This window comes from Pan paniscus, chromosome 5, assembly GCF_029289425.2.
Source record: "Pan paniscus chromosome 5, NHGRI_mPanPan1-v2.0_pri, whole genome shotgun sequence".
Lineage (NCBI taxonomy): Eukaryota > Metazoa > Chordata > Mammalia > Primates > Hominidae > Pan > Pan paniscus.
The window spans coordinates 90,284,419-90,300,287 of record NC_073254.2 but is presented as its reverse complement, the minus strand read 5'-3'; the positions used below and the strand labels follow the sequence as shown (position 1 = coordinate 90,300,287).

The following is a 15,869-nucleotide window of genomic DNA, read 5'->3' as shown; positions in this document are numbered from 1 at the left end:
ACTGTGTAGAGTATGACCACAGCTTGTATGTAGAAAAGGGACTGGAAGAAAACATCTTAAAATGTTAATAGCGAGTTGTCTCTGGGTGGTGAGAGTGTTTTTTTCTCTTTCTTCTATTTCTATATTTTCCACTTTTCCAAAATGTTCGTATATTACTTCTTTAACATTTAATTTTTGTGGGTATGTAATAGGTATATATATTTATGGAGTACATGAGATATTTTGATACATGCATACAATAAATACTAATCATAGGGTAAATGGGGTATCCATAATTTCAAGCACTTATCCTTTGTGTTACAACCAATCCAGTTGTACTCTTTTAGTTATTTTAAAATGTGCTATTAAATTATTATTGACTATAGTCATCCTGTTTTATTACCAAATACATATCTTACTTTTAAATATAATACATGTTACCAAATACATATATTACTTTTCCATATAATATTTTAAAATGAAGAAACCAATTATATACGTGTATACACACATTTATGTATATATACACATATGTATACATATACTTATGTGTGGTGTGTGTGTGTGTGTGTATATGTGTATATATATATATATATATGTGTGTATATATATATATATATATATATGTATATACACATATGTCCCCAAAAAGGGACTAATCAGTAGGCATCGGTCCTCCTGTATGCAGTGTTTTGTAAATAGCTGTTTGACTGGTCACCAGTGATTACTGGAGTTGCCTTTTATTTGTATCTGTTCAGGAGTCAGTCAGTAGATTTGTCACATATAACCATGAACTCATACAGGTCTCTTCACCTGTTTCTTCACCAGGAAAACAGGAGAGTCACATCTGTCTTGCTGGATTGTTGCGAGGTACAAATGAGACTGTGATGAGAAATGTTCTTGAAAAACCATATAGTATTATGAGAGGGAAAGTATTATTGATGAGAAGAGCTTGAAGGACTTATCAAGGGCAGTATTACAGGAGGAAGAATCATAAAAGTGTAGCAAACAGACAAAGATGTGCATATGGAAGGGAGAAGGGGGCTTTCAATTGATTTACCTTGCTATCTATAATGGATTTTTTGAGTAGTTGTATATTGTCTAGGATAGTTTTTGGTATTTAGCACAGCCACACTCTTCTAAGATCTAAATGAGCCACCATTTACTGGACGGATTGGGGTTGAATCTAAGAAGAAAGCAGAGGAGAGTGAGTTATAAGAAAAATTGTAGCTAAAATTTATTGAGTGCCAGGTACCATTTTCGGCTCTAGTTTAATCCTTATAGTATACCTATAAGGTGAGTGCTTTCATTACTCATTTTTACAGATAAATAAGATGAGTCAGAAAGGTTAATTACCTCTCCATGGTCTCCCAGCTAGAAAGTGGTGGAGCTGAGATTTGAACCTAAGCAATCTGGTTCCAGAGCCCACATTCTTAACCTTGAGTTTGGCTCTGTTTAGTTATAAGGCTGAAATTGGTGGTGGTTAGTGAGGTCAGAGTGGATGGCTCATCTATGAAGGCAGAGTTAATTTTAATCTTTCGTTTAGTGTCTTTCTCCTTCAGTAGGCTCTCATGAACCTCAGGGTGCATTGTATTTGCACATTTTTTTGAGAGGAACCCTAAAAAGAAGTCAATTACAATACTTCAATTTATACATATGGAAAATAACCAAGAATGAAATATTTTCTTAAAATCAAAGTTATCTACTTGAAGACTGGAAATCAAATTCGTCTTTGATGCCTTAGCTTAGGTTTCAAATTTCAGGATTATACTGCCACCTAGTGCAGAGAAAACATTTTCCCAGCATGTGAAAGCTAGTGAATGCATATGAAACTTCATAGATGTAACCTAAAACATGGTATATTTAAAGTTTATTTCATTAAAGAGAACGAGGTATTTGAGAAGCAATGACCTTTTTACATTTTATTGGTAAAGGTTAACGTGCAATTCAGGTACACACTTTTATTATTAGTAGTAGGTTGTTAAAGGACAATAGTGCAGAAGAGAAGGCTTAGGTTTCTATACTTCATTCTGCCATGTAAATTTCCTTAATTAATGTCTAGTAAGGAAATCAATACAATTTCCTTTCATGAGCTCAAAAGTTCTCAGTAGGAGTTATGGGTTCAACTGATAATTATTTTAAAATTTTATTAAGCAAATACTCATACACTTACAGTCTACAAATCGATGCCAATTGTAACAAAGGAGAGGTAGCCTAATGGTGTTGAAAACATGACCTATATGGGCAGCACTTCTCAGTGGATCAGCAGGAGATTGGCATCACCTGGGAGCTTGCTAGAAATGCAAATTCTCAGACTGATCTTCAATATCCTGAACCAGAACCTCTGGGGGTAATGCCCAGTAGTATGTTTTTAACAAGCCATGAAATTGTGGTAAGAAACGGTCTTGAAAAACCATAGAGCATTATGAAAGGGAAGGTATTATTGATGAGACAAGATTGAGGGCTTTACAGTAGGTAAAGAAACATACTGATTGGGCCAATAAGTGTGTTTCATTGAAGGGAGCAAAAGAGGCTTAGGACATGAATCAGCTGCTGTAGACCTAAGACTCACAAGGCAGCAAATGCAGCAACAGCTCCTGGAAGCACGTGTGCTATGGAGGGGAATTGATTTCTCTCCTCCTTGGGGAGATGGAAATGCTCATACTTTAGAGAGAGCAAAAGTAATATGCTGAAAAGCTTAGGAGTGGGGGAATTTTACATTAAATAACCTGTTTTTGTATTAACGTTCTATGGTGAGAACACATTTGTTTGTGAGTGATTTCAGAGAAAAATGGCCATGGGCTCTATGTGCTTGCTATAGATGATTAGGCTACAATTACAAGTATTGGGCCAAAATAAGAAGATTAAAAATAGAGCTTTGATTATGGTGAAATTTCTTTACAGTAAAACTGAACCCAATGTAAAACTGTGGGAGTCCTAGTTTTAGCAGCTCTAATTGTTAATCAGCCTCTCAGCCACAGATTTCTGTGATAAATTTCAGGCTCTAGCTGTGACTAATTTGCAGCATCCTCACACAACTGGTAGGTGCCATTAGGCATCTTGGGTCTTTTATTTTAAAGTAAAGATAGATGGAATAAAGCTTAAAATTAAATACCATTAGGAAGCTAGTTTTAAAAATACTTCTTTAATTTAACCTATGAACTCATTAAATATGGGGGTTGTGGTATGTTTAATTAAAACTCTCAATTTACAGCTAGTTTACTTCAAAAGAATGTTTTAAAATAAATATATAGTCATGTTAAAACTAAGGAACTTGCCCTACTATTCTATGAGTTTCATGGGGCATCCCAACTATTGTGCCCATACCAGGAAACAAGGGGAAAGAGATCTTTTGGCACTTCTAGTGTCTACTCTTTTCTAATCGAATGTTTTTTAAGCCATGAGTTGTAACCCATCAGTTGGTCCTGAAATCTACTCACTGATTTGGTTATCATCACTCAAAAATGAAATATAATAAAACAGAAAATGGAATATATTACATTTATTTATTTATTTTTTAACTAAGAAAACATAATTTTAATCATGGTAAACTTTGTTCAATTCCTGTGTCCACTGTGCACATTCTTCAAAACTGTTTTGGTTTTGTTATTAATTTCCTTTGAAATTTTTCTCATGCAAGACTTTCAGAATCTTGTTTACACACATGCACACACACACATAATTAGGATAGCAAAATGTTCATAGATGCTGTAAAGTTGTGTGAATTCTATTTTTAAAATAAAAAAAGTACTTATTACTATAAAAATAACTTCTCCCCCTTATGGCAAAAATTGAAAATACATTCTACTGGAGAACTGTAAGAGAGGCACTTAGGTATTATTCCTTATAAAATATTTTCACATAACTTCATGTGAATCCCCCATGTTATCCTCTAAATGGTACACAGTATTTAAAAACAATATGCTTAGAGGTAGCTTCACAGTTTTCTTTACATCCAGCATTGTCCAGACTCAATTTGGATATTTTCTATAGCAAAAAGCTAAAGGTTATTTATTTTTCTAAAAACAGGGACTCACTATGTTGCCCAGAGTGGTCTTGAACTCCTAGGTTCAAGTGTTCTTCCCACCTCAGCCTCCCAAGTAGCTGGGAAGCTGCAGACTTGATAAAAGTGCTACAATAAAAGGCCAGAGTTGAAAGGAACCAGTTACAGTATAAAGATTAAAATGATAGGCAGGCAAAGAGGGATGGCCTCACTTAGAGGCACCTGCCAATTTAAGATTACAGGGGCATCAGGAAGGCTTCTCACCTCTCAAAGTTTAATCTCAAAACTCTGGAAGTCCACCACTGGAGACTAATTCCTTTGTTAGTTCTATCCAATCTTCACTTAGTTTATTAACATAAAGATAACTGGAAGGGATACGACACTTTCCTCATTTAAGAGTCCCAATGGTGAAAACAAAGAAAGTCACTCATCGGAGCTATAAATGAAACTTAGCTTTCTTATTCCAGGTTCCTACTTCCTTCCTTAACCTTCCATATTTCCTCCTATTAAGTCACTAGGCACTTATAATTCTACATTTTACTGACCTTTCACTGATTATAAAGTAATTTAATACATTTATATGAGTAACTATTGCTTTCTGAAACTTTTGTTCTGGTTGTGTATCTGTATACGTAGTAATAAAGCCCATTCAATCCATCCTCCAAGCAACACCAGAACTATCTTTCTAAAGACACATCCAAAAAAGTCATTATTGGCCTCAAACTCTTCTCTCAGTTCCTATAACAGCCAGAATAATGTCTATGCTTTCTTTTGATGTCATTCAAGATCCTTTACCCAACTCCTCCCCCGTGGTCCTCCTACTTGTGATTTCAGAAAATGACATCACCATCTACTCAGTTGCTCAAGCTCAAAACCAGGTAGTTTTCCTGTCCCCCACCCCTTTTCCAATCTACCCACCAATCTTATCTCTTTATTCTCATCTGGTCTGAGTCAAAATTAACGACTTCAAAGCAGCCTTCCCTAATCCCTCAACCTAGACCAGCTTCTAAACCTTCTACAGTCTCTATGACACATTGTCTTCTTTTATATTTTTCATAATGCTTCCACCTGAAATTATTTTGTCTATTCTTGTAAATGTGTTTAGTACCTCTCTTCCCACCAGTGTGTAAGCTGCATAGGGGCAGGGACCTGATCTTTCTCTGGTTGTCTCTCTGGTGTTAAGGTCACTCAGGGAGCATGGTAGAAGAGGCACCAATAGATTTACCGAATGAAAGGATTCTTTGCTTCCCAAATGTCCTCTTTTACCTTTTTGTTATAGTATCTTCTGTTTTCTCTGTCTAAAACATACTGCACCCACTTATTCTTAGTAGCCTTAGTATCCTTTACGATTTCATCTCTTGTATTAAAAATTTCCCGATGCCCTTGGATTATGCTAATACTTGTTCTCAGTGACACTACGGCCTTCTTATTCTCTGAATTGTGGTCACTTTCATATTGGTCCTCCATGCTGGATTGTCAGCTTCCTCAGGGCAAGGCTGTGTTTATTCACACTTTTTGCTTCCTCAACTCCCAGCACATACTTGATACATATACTACTGTATATAGTTATTCAATACATGATTGAATAAACAAAGGGAAGAAAGTAGATGATCAAGAAAGATGATTATTTGTGATGATGTTCCCCGATTTAAGCTTTAAGTAAATAATATTCTTGATTTATAAGAAGAAGGAGATTAGTGTGTGTGCATTCTGTGAAAAAGTACGTGGGGGAGGGATGAGAGGAGGTACAAAGAAAAGTATAACTGTTCTATACAAAACACTTCTATTTATAAAATGGATCATTTTAAATACTAAGCTGTCTTAGTTCATTTATAATCTGATATGATTGACCACATTTCATTTCTACATGGTTTTTCAGAACCAAACTGTTAGGTAAGGTGAGGAAACAATGCTAAGGGTGAAAAAGCTTATGTGTCTATGACCTTAGGGTGCAACTGACCCAGACCAGAATAGTGTGGCATTTGCACTGCTGTCTGTGAGATTCTAATGTCGTGTTAGGAAACAAAATTAATAGAAAATGGGAGTGGAGGGAGGAAAAAAAATTTCCTTAAATAATATTGTATATATCTTTGTTTTCTCTGGATTGACTTTCTTTTTTGTTTTTTGTTTTTTCTTTTCTTTTTTTTTTTGACATAGGGCCTCACTGTCTCGCCTAGGCTGGAGTGCAGTAGTGCAATCACTGCTCACTACAGCCTCAAGCTCCTTAGGCCCAAGAGATCCTCCTGCCTCAGCCTCCTGAGTAGCTGGGACTGGAGGTGTGCGTCACTGTGCCCGGCTAATTTTTGTATTTTTTGTAGAGATGGGGTTTCACCATGTTGCCCAGGCTGGTCTCCAATTCCTGAGTGCAAGTCATCCGCCTGCCTTGTCCTCCCAAAGTGCTGGGACTACAGGCATGAGCCACCCTGCCTGGCCTGGGATTTACTTTCTTTCTTTTTATTATTATTATTATTTTTGAGATGGAGTCTCACTCTGTCACCCAGGCTGGAGTGCGGTGGTGGGATTTCGGCTCACTGCAACTTCCGCCTCCTGGGTTCAAATGATTCTCCTGCCTCAGCCTCCCGAGTAGCTGGGACTACAGGCGCGTGCCACCAGGCCTGGCTAATTTTTGTATTTTAGTAGAGATGGGGTTTCGCCATGTTGGCCAGGCTGGTCTCGAACTCCTGACCTCAGGTGATCTACCCACCTTGGCCTCCCAAAGTGCTGGGATTACAGGCGTGAGCCACTGTGCCCAGCCTACTTTCTTTCTTAAAATAGCTCTTGCTTGCTCCTACCATCTTAAATAAAACTGCCAAGCTAGAAAAAAGCCACACCACTTATAAGCAAACCTATTTTTCTCTCTATCCTTTCATTTTTAATTAAAAGGCACCCTCACTTGATTTCAAATTCTACTTGAAGAGGATTCATTACAATGGGAAGGAGAGGGGCAAATGCGGAATTGAGATCTCTAAAGCAATGAAAGGATTTCCCAAACACTTCATTATAATGAAAAATCCCTCTCTCCTTTCTTACCAGAGTAAGTAATATGAGAGGATCAATCATGCAAATAAATAGCTTCAATGGACAGTCCCTTTGGAAAATGCCTTTTCCCCTGTGAATCTCTGGCTGGCTTACCTCCTGTGACTTCAGGATGTCAGGAAGGTCCCCAGCTGCACAGTTTCTCCTCTGAGGTTAATAGACCGCTTCTTTCACATGAGCCCTGACTGACTTAAACAAATAAGCTAAGATCTGGTCATTTGTAGTTCTGTCACAGAGCCAGGATGGCTGCGCTAGGGAATGGGAATTTTGATAGACAGAAGGCAAATGACAGGGACCTGTAGAAAGCCCCAAACAGCATGAGGAAATGGTTGTTCCTCTGGGAAAGAGAGACAGGACTCCAACAGGTGGGCTATGAGTAGAAAATAAAAGGGCAAGAGCATGGATATTAAGTTTGCCTGATTTACAGTTCATCAGTGAGCTGGGGGAGGCAGAAGCTGAAAGGACTTTTTTGGAAAAGAAATAAACAAATGAAAAACAAGAAGCAACGCCATTGTTTTGTAATTAAATAAAAATTAAATCAATTAGAAAACTAAATTTAAAAATTTCAAGAAGCCAGGTGCAGTGGTGCATGACTATCATCCCAGTTACTCAGTAGGCTGAGGTGGGAGAATCCCCTGAGCCCAGAAGTTCAAGGCTGTAGTGAGCTATGATTATGCCACTATACTCCAGCTTGGGGGACAGAGCGAGACCTGAGACCCTGTCTCTTAAAAAAAAAAAGTTCACCTAAAAATTACTTTGCTTGTACTGTGATTTTTGAGATCATTGGATCTTCTGACCTTTAGAGTCTTGGTTTTTGGAGTAACCACCCGTGTCCCTCAAGACAAGGCCAGAGGTTGGCCATGCTGAGTGGGTGGGAAGGGGGGTGATGTGGGGGCTATAAGGAATTCTCTTTAGGTGCTCAGGTTCTGGAGAAAGGGCATGACATTTGTGATAGCGATGCTGATAACATACCTCTCTCTAGGTTTGTGCTCCTTGTAATTTGTTCTCACCTTGTTAACGGAGGATAATATGTTGCTTCTTTCCAGATACAGTGTCCTCTGCTCAACTCTGGTAGTCTCAGAGTTTAAGAATAAACAACAACTAGGGGGCTTGATGTTACATTTTATCAGGATTTCTATCCATGAGGTAGAGAGAGGGAATGTGTATTTAGTAATAGGCATGGCACTTTGAAAAAGTTACTTCATTTTCCGCTTCCTCAACTTTCTTATTTGGAGAATAAGGGTAACTTCAGTCTTACCTTATAATGTTGTTGTGAGAATTAAATGGCATTAAGCTTTGAGCATTTTCAACAGACGGAGGTGCATAATGAAGCGTTAGCTATGAAGATGATGACAAATAATGATTGTTGGGTGTTAGACTCTCTGCCTTTGATACCTCATTTAATTCTCAAAACCATTGTTTTAATGTAAGCATTTTCAATCTGTTTTACAGTTAGGGCATCTGGTTACAGAAAGGTGAAGTAACTCTCTCAAGGACACACAGCTAGTAAGCTTCAGAATAAACAGGGATTGAAACTTAGGTTGATCGGGCACCAAGGCTCCCACGAGTTTCCACACCTCCGCCTCCCAGTGGGCACATTTTTACTGGAACCTCAGCCCTCTGAAAGCTTCCACTGTATTCCTATAGCAGTTCTGAAAGCTGCCATTGTACTCCTATAGCAGATCTAAAAGCATCTACTGTGTTCCTATAGCACCTTGCCTGGATCTTTCTGGTGAATTTCCCCACATCCTGATTTTATTTTTTTCTTTTCAGCAAACTTTCCCCTGTAAATCCCTCCTTCAGTATAACCTTGTTAGCTTTGAGGACACACCCCTAGGCCTGGGCTTACAGCGCTGCTTCTCCCCACCCCTTTCCTTTGCTTCAGTTTAAAGTGTCACGAGATGCCTCTGGTTCTCTCCCTTTGCTTTTAGCCCTCACCGGGGGCAGGAGGGACCAAGGCTGGGCCCAGAACACATAGTCCTAGGGTAACAGTGAAGGGGTCGTGAGGGGACAGTGACTCCCTTCCAACCCCTTCTGCATAGGGACTGTTGGCAAACAAAGAAAATCAACTGGGAAAATGAAGACCTGCTGGTAAGACAATAATCCTGGAAAGAGTGGTGGGGAGATGGGGCTGGGGGTCCTCAGAACCAAGGGTCTGTATTTTTGCAGCAGTGGTAAGATGAGAGTAGGTGAGCCTCAAGGTGAGAGACACAGAGAGAGAGAGACGGATGAGAGAGTAAGACAAGAGGGCAAGCATGAGAAACCGAAGACAGACACAAAAAATCGAAGACAGACAGAGGAAGGGAGAGAAAGCGACGGCCACAGAAAAAGAGAGGAAGGCAATCAAAGGTGAAAGAACCCAGAGAAAAAGAAATAGGTACCAAAACAGTGAGATAGGTAGATACCGAGAAGGTGAGATCAATAAAACAACAACGACAGTGGGGTCTGGAAACATGAGTTCCTTACATCTCTCAGTAGGGTTTCAAAGTAAAAATGAAGGCTGGGTGCAGTGGCTTATGCTTGTAATCCCAGCACTTTGGGAGGCCGAGGTGGGAGAATCACGAGGTCAGGAGTTCAAGACCAGACTGACCACCATGGTGAAACCCTGTCTCTACTAAAAATAGAAAAAGTAACTGGGTGTGGTGGCACGTGCCTGTAATCCCAGTTACTCAGGAGGCTGAGGCAGGAGAATCGTTTGAACCCGGGAGGTGGAGGTTGCAAAGAGCCGAGATCGCGCCATTGCACTCCAGCCTGGGTGACAGAGCGAGACTCCGTCTCAAAAAAAAAAAAAAAAAAAAGAAATGAAAAAAAAACTATACTGAGATTTGATCACCTTACATTAATTAGGTTTACTAGGTTTGAAAATATGGAAGTATTTTCCATCTGCAGGGACTCCTGTTTGAGTCACTTTTCTTCTCTCTTCTTCAGGAAAATTCCAGTTTTCTTCTTTGTGTGCAGTTTCCTGGAACCCTGGGCATCTGCAGCTGTCAAGCGTCGCCCCAGTAAGGGCCATAGTTTCTAGACTTTCAAAGATTACTTATTCCCAGAAATGATCAGGCAGGGCTGTGGCTGACTGGAGACTGAGTGAGACATTCATAGTCCTTCACACCCTCACTCTTCAATCCAGCTTTGGGGCACAGGGATACATTAGTATCTGGTTTTCCATGGTCAATGCTGGGTATGGAAAGTAAGTCCTGTCAGTAATCACAGTTGGTAGGAAGGCCAATCTGTGAGCTGCAGTGCCTAGTGCAGTGCCTAGTACAGATGGTGATTGGTAAATGTTGGGTGAATACATGGATGAATGAATAAATAGACTGATGGATGGATGGACCTCAACAATTTGGGGTGAGGAGAGTATAAAGAGCATGTTTGATGTACCATTATGGTTAGGCCCATGCTTTTTTATATTTTTATTTTTATTTTTTTGAGATGAAGTCTCACTCTGTCACCTAGGCTGGAATGCAATGACACAATCTCGGCTCACTGCAACCTCCGCCTCCCAGGTTCAAGTGATTCTTCTGCCTCAGCCTCCGAAGTAGCTGGGACTACAGGCATGTGCCAGCATGCCTGGCTAATTTTTTATATTTTTAGTAGAGACGGGCTTTCACCATGTTGGTCAGGCTGGTCTTGAACACCTGACCTCAGGTGATCTGCCTGCCTCAGCCTCCCAAAGTGCTGGGATTACAGGCGTGAGCCACAGCGCCGGGCCCATGCTTTGTAACTGAATAATACTTTTTTTGAAGTCTAGAGAGTCTCTGTTGTCAGATGAATCTTAGCAAGGCACTGAGGTTGGATATTTCCAAGAAGCCTTCTGTGGTGGTGAAAAAACTCTCTTCCCTTTGACCTTCCATTTGTGTAAGGAGAACACAATTCCATTCTATGATTTCTTATCAAATTGAGGATTTAATCCTTCTCATGATTATTTTCTTCTTCTTTTTACTCTTCCCAGTTCTAAGATGTTAGGATTAATCTAGTCGGGACTTTTATTTGATCTCTTAGAATGAATTTATGAAATCAAATGCATCCTCTATATTTTATTTAGGATTAGTGAATCTCAAGACTTCCCCAGGCCCCTATATCTGACAAAGATTCCTAGGAACTCTACTCTCCAGAAGCCCCACTGAACTGGACCAAGGTTGGCTCTGGAATCTCATTGGAATCCTAAAATTTGTGGTGTTTAAGGAACATTTTCTAGCCCAAACCACCAGGAATTTTCCAAACAGATTTCTAACCCTGTGCCATTCAGGACACCATTCAGCTTTGGTTTCAAAAGGAACAAATGCCTAACCTCTTCAAAACGAACATTTTCCCAGCCAGATTATTAGAGCAACTTTGTGCCTTGCATCCACCCCTTCCAGGATGAGTTGCAGGTGGACAGATTATAATCGTAGAGGCATGGAGGTAAAGCCAAACACTTTACCTCTAAGCAAGCTGGTATAATATTGAATTTTAAATATTTATTATTATTGATACATCCTGAAATCTTTTTTTTGTGGTCAATTGCTATTTTCTGGTTCTAAATTTTATTATTATTATTATTTTATTATTATTATACTTTAAGTTAGAGTGGATGAAGTAGAATGACATGCTATCTCTTTTGCAGGATTCCCTGTCAATTCCAATTCTAATGGTGGAAATGAACTCTGTCCAAAGATCAGGATTGGCCAAGATGACTTACCAGGTGAGTAGCAATGTACCCTATTGAAAATGCATGCTTTCTATAAACCTGATTTTTTTTTATTTGGGAAAGTTGTGGAAAAAAATAAAACCAATCTCATTTTAGACTTTTCATTTTGTTTTCCCATTCTATAGGGTTTGATCTGATCTCTCAGTTCCAGGTAGATAAAGCAGCATCTAGAAGAGCTATCCAGAGAGTAGTGGGATCAGCTACATTGCAGGTGGCTTACAAGTTGGGAAATAATGTAGACTTCAGGATTCCAACTAGGTAATCTATCAAAAATATTTTAATCTAATTATCTGACTCAAATGCATTAAAAATGGATAGCTATCCAATGTCAGAGTTTTCTTATGATCAATGTTTCTTGGATTATAATTGTATTTAAAGATGAAGAAATTTATTTACCTGCCTATCTTCAGTACCTTAATACTGCATTTCATGTTTTCAGTATGTAATTTACTTTCCATTCCAGGAAAAAGCATCACTGAGACTATTATACATTGATTCAGGACATGTTCTTATTACCTTGCTTTCTGTTTTTCTATAATTTGTCTGGTTTTGACTGAAAGGACCCTCTGTGAAAAGTGCCAGAGGGTAAGCATAAATTTAACTAGGAGCCACAGAGTGGTTAGAAGACTCACAATGGTGCTGTTCAAGTGTCCTGGTGCTGAAATGGAGCCACACGTCCACTGCTTGGCTTCTGGCAGACATCAAGCCAAAGCAAAACTAAAATAATTATAATAGAAACAATGATAGTAATACTAACGACATCAAATCCTCCACTTCACTGATTTCTTTCTCTGGAACTAAGCCTTTTGCTCTTTATTTAAAACTGAGGTACTTTAGTGTGTAAGTGTTGAGTCCTGTCATCATTATGAATCAATCTCAGCAATTTAGTTTTGATATCACCTAAATACCTTATTTATGATAATGATAATTATTATATGCTTTAGCACACTATAAAAAAACTAGAATTAAGATTCCTTTAGTAGATAAATGAGACAATTAGGACTTCAATAGAAATTAAGTTATAAAGATAAATAATGATTAATTAGAACAATAAGATAATATAGAAACTCAATGTATATAAAAATAAAAATTTTGAACAAATTAGAAGAATCTGATATAATAGTACCAGATTACAGCTAGAAATTCATATTTTGAACCTACTATATATTATTGTATAATACAACAATAGTACATTATATGAGCTTTTTCTATAAATTTACTAATTAACATTAATTTCATTCTCATCACAACCCTGTGATATAGGGTCATTATTAACCTTTTTTTTCTTAAATCAGGGATCCCCAAAAGTTTAATTTACTTGAATAAGGTGAGTGGGTTGGAATGTGCTGGAAGGACTGAATCCCAGGCAGAATGGTTGCAAAGGTTTTACTTCTAACCACTACTCCATACTGACTCTGGAAAACCATTCACATCTGGAAAGATTAAAACCATGATAACAGTGAATTCACTTTTTTTTCCTCATAATTTCTTTTCATGTATGGAAGTGCCAGTCGTGTTGCTAAATAAGCTTTAAAAATTCAGTTTTTTCTTTCTTAAATAATTAAGCAAAACATGAGGTCCTCAGTGCTGACCTGATTTTCTCTTCTAAAGTTTGAGGTACTGTCATTAACTCTTAAGTTCAGAGATTGATTAATTTGATGCCACGTGGCTTCCTTACCTCCTGCTCATCTTCGTTGTTGTCTAGAGCTATCACTAAATAGTGTACCCAGGCTATATTTAATGTCTCACATTTGCTACCCTTGACTCCCTGCCCCCATAAGGACTAAAAAATCTTGTTTTACTGTCAAGGCTTATTAAAAGATAAGGAAAGAAGGAGGAAGAAATTAGGAAAAGAAAGTAGGAGAATAAAAAGAGAAGGAGGAAAGTTAGAGACTCAGACATGTGGAATTCCAAGTAAACAGTAAAGTTTATTCTTGGGAAAGTACTTAGACTATCTTTACTTCAGTTCCCTCAGTTTAAAATTAGGAATAATAACTCTGTCATGAGGTTGCTATGTAGAGTAGGTGTTCATAACTGGAGAGTGCTTCAAGAGCCCAATCCACACTGGTATTGGGTAAGTGTTTATTATTAGTGGTGAAGAGCACTAGAAGGAGAAAATGCATGTATATGCAAGTCTTTTCTCCTTAGAGGATCCTTTCTTTATAATCTGCCTCCCAAGTCCTTCCAATTCAAAAGCTGGTTGACAAGGAGACTAGGGATGGGAATTGCTCTCGGCCATACGAGGTGTAGACAGTGTTCCTATAAAGGGACTTTCTGTGCTACAGAACATAGGCTCTGAGACTGTGAAAGAAACTATTAGCAGGATCTTTGTGGGAGGAAAATATTACGGTATATGGAACTAATGTGACAGAGTCACAGTTTATCCTTATTTATCTTTTCTATTTTTTTTGAAAGACTTAAGAGACACATACTTTTTTTTTGCTGTTTTTTATTCCTTATTTTAAGCATAATAGTTTTACACTCTCAACTCCCACTAACAAACGTGTTATGTTTATTTTCCTTAAAAACACGGTCTTTTTTGGGTTAAGGTCACAAACAAATGTTTCAAGGTCCAAAGACTATTTAATCTTTCATTCAAACCCTTATGATTCTTCACTTAAGGTACTCTTTGAAGGCTGTAATATAATAAAATAAATCATTTATAGATACAGCTCCTTTTAAATTATGTATGCTGTCAAGTTTACTTATTGATGTGCATAGCATATTTGCAAGAACCGAATTTCGGGTATTCCAAGAAAAGACAATGGAGCTGACTGTTCTATAAATTAGACTTGTGAGACTTTTAAGTGGTCTTAGGCATATAGAACTACATATATATTTTATTAGTATGAATACCAAAATAAATTTTCTCTTCTTACCATATTGACTACTATACTAGCCTAGTTTAAAGGATCAAAGATCAATAACATGATAATCTAAATTATTTCTACATATATTCACACACATATATTATCTTCATATATACGGAGAGAAAGAGACAGCTACCATTAGTTTAACGATGTATCTGTAATTGAGGTATTCATTTAGCAATCTCAAACCTACCCTCCATCATTTTAAATTAATTATTTTCTTTTTTAGTTTTTGGCATTACATACACCAAGTCAGAGATAAATTAAGACATTATGTTCTTTCCTACCTTTAACATAATCTCTTCATTGAGTGGGAAAGATTGAATGAAACACAAATTGGGAGAACTCCCTCAGTTAACTTCAGGTTGTGTTTTCACAAGAGTCACCTAAACACATTACTGTGACTTCCAGAATTGAAACAAAATAGACTTTTTAAAGGAAGCTGATTAAATTCTACAGTTTTGCTCAGTATATCTATAGAGAGATACATAGATAACACAGATTAAGTTATTTTTGAAGCCTGGAAAAATAATGCTTAAGGAAGAGAGGAAGAAGCATTGGATTTTTATCTTCCTTTTAAAAAATCTCATGCTTCAACAATAACTATCTTGGACAAAAATAAAATAAATTATTTAAGCATCTGGTTAAATCCAAATCATTAATTAAAAATAACAATCAAAATAATCTATTTATAATTTAAATGGACACTTGCCCAATTTCACAATTGAGTAAAACTTTGAAAATTTATCTCCCAGCTCCAAATTTATTGAGGTAAGTTAGGTAAGATGTACAAACTTCCATAAGGTTTTATAATTATACAATAGGCAGTGCATTTTATTGTGAATAGTGAATCTTAGCTTCTCTTCTAGAGGTTATTCCAGAATAGATATAATTCTGAAAAATATAAAGTCAAAGAAAATATGACAAACTGATTGATAAACAGGAAGTATATTAAAAACAAATATCTGGAGTCATGTAGTAGACAGTTTCATATGGGGAAAATAGGTCAGTAAATGGTTCTTGTATAATTTTTTTCTGTAGCTCCATATTGAATATTTTAAAATGTACACTTGAGGGATATAAAACATAGGTAGTGAACTGAAAACTTTGCAGTAAGATTAATACATGTCACCAGTGAAAAAAAGATGTATGGATAAAATAATTCATCCCATACCCTAAATACAAAGCGGTCATATTACAAAGTAATGGTTAAAAAAAATACTTCTATGATGAAAGAGTATTCAGATGAAAAGTTAACCTTTTTGTTATCTTTAGAAAACTAACAAAGTGATAA

At 37.3% G+C, this 15,869-nt stretch overlaps 1 protein-coding gene across 2 annotated transcripts in view; it reads left to right on the top strand.

Annotated features, from left to right (window-relative positions):
• COL9A1 (collagen type IX alpha 1 chain) overlaps positions 1 to 15,869 on the top strand; it is a 198,958-nt gene that overhangs the window by 103,044 nt on the left and 80,045 nt on the right. For both annotated transcript variants that reach the window (XM_055113856.2, XM_055113857.2), the window contains 3 exons: positions 9,947 to 10,020; positions 11,622 to 11,699; positions 11,831 to 11,963. In XM_055113856.2, coding sequence (XP_054969831.2) covers positions 9,947 to 10,020; positions 11,622 to 11,699; positions 11,831 to 11,963 — 285 coding nt within the window. The remainder of the gene's footprint in view (positions 1 to 9,946; positions 10,021 to 11,621; positions 11,700 to 11,830; positions 11,964 to 15,869) is intronic.